At 43.2% G+C, this 5,000-nt stretch overlaps 1 protein-coding gene across 4 annotated transcripts in view; it reads left to right on the plus strand.

Annotated features, from left to right (window-relative positions):
* LOC138009502 (uncharacterized) overlaps positions 1-5,000 on the plus strand; it is a 49,512-nt gene that overhangs the window by 33,318 nt on the left and 11,194 nt on the right. For all 4 annotated transcript variants that reach the window (XM_068856548.1, XM_068856550.1, XM_068856547.1 and 1 more), the window contains one exon: positions 1,570-5,000. This exon is cut by the window's right edge. In XM_068856548.1, the coding sequence (XP_068712649.1) occupies positions 1,570-5,000 (3,431 nt within the window). The remainder of the gene's footprint in view (positions 1-1,569) is intronic.

A 5,000-nucleotide genomic window follows, 5' to 3' on the forward strand; every position in this document is an offset into this window, starting at 1 on the left:
TTTAATTAATTAAAAGTCTATCACAGAACAACAACATACATCTTGACACAACGCAAAGGGGTTATTGATGGATACAGCTCAAAAACTATTGTCCTTTGAAAAACAAAACAATAGTAAGATGGTTGATCAAAAAACGGTGTGAAGAATTTGCCAAAAAAAAACGATAGATTTTTAAACACATCTTACATCCTTTTTCTTTTTCTATCGCCATCTTGTCATCAAGAGAGCAAAATCAAAACTCGTCCCCAATGTCCTCTCAGTTCACTAGAAACAAAGTCCCCATATTTTTCCCCAGATCAGGGCCATCATAAATCTAAGTAACCACATTTCCCCCACTTACAAGGGCTGAAATTTGTAGTTAAGTCCCCATTCAGTCCACGTATTCTCCCACATCGGCCAAGGGTCTACTCCCCCCGCACTCAGGGAAGTCGATGACAAGTGCATAAAGCCTTTAAAATACCATTTCTGCACCTCAATGTCACAAACGAAGAAGCCGGAGACCAGAATGAGTTGTCACGTTCACCCTCAAATGTTAGGCCTGGTTCAAACGTCGCGCTGTTGTCGTGTCGAACTCCGTTACATTGGGTTCGAATTGAGCTAGACAGCTGAAGTACCGCCAAATTCAAATGGATTCCGTCGGCTGTCTTGACCGCTCTCATAAAGTAAAATAATACTTGGCGCATGATTAAAAGGTCGCGCTTATGAGTTCACTTCGCCGCGACACTGAATATCACGACGTTTGAACGGGGCCCATTTAGTGTGTCATATCATCTCTGTGAGCGATTAGTGTTGTAAAGAAGAAACGAAAATTTGCAATTCTCTTTACTAAATTAATTCTTGTGACCGAGGCGTTCAACTGGGCGATAACCGGGTGATAAACTTTGGCAGCAAACTTTTTAAATTCTTCATCGATTTAGCGCTGAAGCTCTCACTGGGCCGGATACTAGAGCAATCAAATCAAATAACCCAAATCAAATCAAACTTTGGTTTGTATGGAGAGGGGAAGATCGGAAAACCCGCAGGAAAAAAAATGTCTCGAGGCAGAGTAGAGAACCAGTAAACACCGGTGCTCTCACCAGTGCGCCAACCCAGCTCCCCGATACAATCTCTCTTTTCTAAAGGAAGGCCAACCGTGAAGGGAGGCAACACTCATTAAGAGATTATCTTACAAGTGTGGTAACGAAATTTGGTCGTGCAATGAAACTGATGAGGTCATCGTGATACATTTCGCCCCATCAGCGTACAAAGTCCCTCAAAACACGAGTCTAAAAATTATACAGATAAAAAAAATCTCTTAGCAACAAGTCTCAGAGCTGTAGCCAAGACTGTCACACCTAAGGTAACATTTACTGTCGAATTAATCTTTTTACCACAATAGCTTGTAATCTCCCAATCTGATTGGCTAATTTGCCGTTGTCGATAAGAGTTTTTTGTGGACTCGCTAGGCTGCGCCTCGCGACTCCACAACATTTTGACCACTTTGATCACGAATATCGTTATCGATAAGAGTACAGACAACGCAGAGCCACTCTCGATTTGTTAAATTTAATAATGATAATTTTCATGCAGGGCTGGAAATTTGTCTTGGCACACCGCTCGATAACACTCTTCTTAAAACGTTTCACAAAGAAGTTCAGCAACTCTCCGCCGACCTCTTAGACTGCAAAGTACAAAGTGCGAAGATCACTGTTACTCTTAACCAGTTTAAGACCGAGCTCGACAGGGCTGTTGCGCTCAAGGACGATCAAGACATGGCACGAGATGAGATGAAGGAAACATCACAGGAAGTTCAAATCCTTTGCAAAGCTCTCGAGGACAAAAGCATTTCTATGCGCAAAGATTTGGACTCGGTGATCGCAACAGTGAATAGAATGCCGACATCTGAAGATGATTTCAAACAAGTTGTGTTTGACGCTCCAGATCAGAACAAGTTTTTTGCAGGTAGGGCAAGCGAAATAAAAAGCCTTGAAAGATGCCTTCCATTGGATAAAAGCAAGCAAGTTAGAATGGCAGCCATCTGTGGTCTTGGAGGATGTGGAAAGACTACATTGGCCATTCAGTTTGCGTGGAAATATAAAAACGAATACGAGGGAGGTGTTTTTTGGATTTCCATGGAGGATGACAAAAAGTTTGAAAATTCTGTAACTGACCTAGCTTTGCGCTTGAAGATTTACGCAAATTCGTTTGATGTGACCCTTTCCAAGTTTCTAACGTGGATCTCTAGACAGGAAAAGACCTGGCTGTTGGTTCTTGATGATGTGGACCAGTTTAACCTCTCTGAAGGAATGCATAAGGTCTTGTTTGGTCGATGGAAGAGGCAGGCAAGTGGCCATGTCCTTTTAACAACAAGGCGTGAACCAAAGGAGGTCAGTGAGTCTCTAACTCTGGAACCATCCTGTTGTCTTCAAGTTTCTGTCTTCCCAGAGGACGACGCTAAGTGTTTTCTTGTTGCACGAAGTGGCATCAATAATGCAGCAGAAGAGGAGGCTGCTTTAGATGAGCTAGTTCGCGAGCTTGGATCTTTACCTCTCGCTCTGGAGCAAGCTGGTGCGCATATTAAAGCTCTTGAATGCTCCGTTAGTAGTTACCTTGAAGAATATAAAAGTCAGCGAATGAAATTGTTGAGTCAACGGATGGCAAAACCGTCTTGGGAATACGAATCTCCAGCTCGGCGGGCAGTGCACACCACATGGCTTTTAAACTTTGAGTACGTAAAAAGGTCAAATTATGGAGACGTTGCATCCCGTTTTGTGCAAGCTGCTGCATTTCTAGCACCAAATGAAATTCAAGAAGAGTTAATCAACAGTCAACTGCTATCAGCAGATGGTCAATCTATACAAAGCCGTAACCTTCCCCTTATGAAAGAATGCGTCATAGAGACCTTGACAAAATTTTCACTTTTTCAGAGAAAAAGATCCAGTACCCTTTGGTTGCACCATTTGGTCCAGGAGGTCATTCGCAGCAGACTGACCGTTGACGAGACCTCTTCCTCATTGATAAGCGCGGTGAAAATTGTTGATCAAGCTTTCCGCAACTGCCCCTCACCGGAAAGAATCCCTAAAGATGTCGGAACAAGTGTGCGCGAGCAACCGTCTGCGCATGTCGCCAATCGTTCCCTTTTTTACTTGTGGTCCAAGTTAACAACTCATTCTTCTGAGCTACAGTATCACCTGAAGTTGTTTTTGGATAAGAATAACATTGGGCGCGAAGACAAAGCAGTCATTCTAAGTCAAGAGGCATCTCATGTTGTGTATCAAAATGCAATCCATTTAAGCGTCCATGGCCATCAAAAGGATGCAAAAGAATCCGAAAGATTAGCAATACAAATTTTGGATTCGTGTCCAAGTGATGATGAAATTTCGAAGGATTTCAAGGATCTGCTTCCCCATACCCTGCCTTTTCCTCAAAAATTACAGAAGACTGTACTGTACTCTTGTCACCCCCCAATAGAGAATCAGGCGATTGTATCGGGAAAAGAAATGCATCCAGAGAGTGCTTCCACAGACGATATTCGTTTGCGAGGAAACGACTTGTTCAAAGCTGGACGTTTCAGAGAAGCTGTTGAAGCGTATACAGAGGCTCTCGAAGCTACTAAAGATGCCAAACACCAGGATCCGCGTTTATTTCACAATCGAGCAACCGCGCACCTCAAACTAAGAAATTTTGAAAAATGTCTCCAAGATTCCCAAGAGTACATTAAGCTCATGCCTAATTGCTGGAAGGGGTACTCAAGGAGAGCTTTAGCTTTAACTGGCCTTGGAATGAGGTCTTCAGCTTTGTGCTCCGCGGCTATTGCATATCACCATGACAAAAACAGTTGCTGTGATTATGAAGCGTTTCGAACGGAATTCAAAGATCTAGATTCCAAGCTGGAAGTTGTTGAGTCTTCCGAACAACTCATGCGTTCTCTAGAGCGAAACAAGAATGAGAATTTGCCAAGGAAAGTGCTTCTTCTTGCCAATACACATTACGAAATGGGAGATGCTGCAGACCCCGATTGTTTTTTCACGTCAATGGCCTCTCTTGGAGATAAAGCAGACCTAATATTAAACTGTGGTGAACTCTCTATAATCAAAGATTGTGTTTTCCAAAACATTAAATTTTCAGGAAAATGTGCAATTTTCATTCCAGCAGATGGAAATGCAGAGTTCTACAAATGCACATTTCGGAACTCTGTATTAGATTGTCCGGTGATGGCGATTGAAGGCAAGGCGAGGCTTTTTGAATGCGAGATCAGGAACAGCGAAGGAAGCGGTCTTGGCATTTGGGGACCTTTTGCATCTGTGGAACTCATTAAATGCCAAATCAGTGGAAATGGAAGGATGAATAATCCGAACACCTATGGGATAAGAGCATTTGACAGGGGACAGTTACTGGTAAACAAATGCCACGTCTATGGAAATACAAGGGGGATTTGGCTTGACGAAGGTCCAAGAGAGGGTGTCCCAGCTAGAGGAGTAACAATAACAGATTCCGAGATTTACGACAACAAATATGAGGGTGTTGTTGTAGGTGGGGTCCCGGGGTCAGCTGTGTGCCCATTCGGTGTTATACTCAGGAACAAAATTTACCACAATGGAACTTTTGGCTTTCGCGCAACTCTTTGTATTGACGACGTGCTTTTAGAGGGCAACATGGTGTTCAAAAACCTGTGGTGGGGAATTTTTGTGCACAACAATTCTGGTGGTCTCTATAAAAACAACGAGATTTACAGCAACAAAATGGGCGGAGTCATGATCGGAAAACGAAGTCCAGGAAAGACACCATGTGTGCTGGAAAACAACTATATCCATGACAATTGTGGGCCAGCCTTTCGGGAGGGACTTCGCCCCAACGAAGGCGACTCTTTTCCACGTGAATTTAAGGTTTTTTTCGAAAAAGCACTACAAGAAAGAGTGTTGGGCCAAGGTATGGCAACGGATGTGACTGTTCCCAATATGACTTCAGCGGAGATTAAATCCAACCAGTGCCTTAGAAACGACCTAGGGCAGACAAATTTA

This window comes from Montipora foliosa, chromosome 7 (genome assembly GCF_036669935.1).
Source record: "Montipora foliosa isolate CH-2021 chromosome 7, ASM3666993v2, whole genome shotgun sequence".
Taxonomy (NCBI): domain Eukaryota; kingdom Metazoa; phylum Cnidaria; class Anthozoa; order Scleractinia; family Acroporidae; genus Montipora; species Montipora foliosa.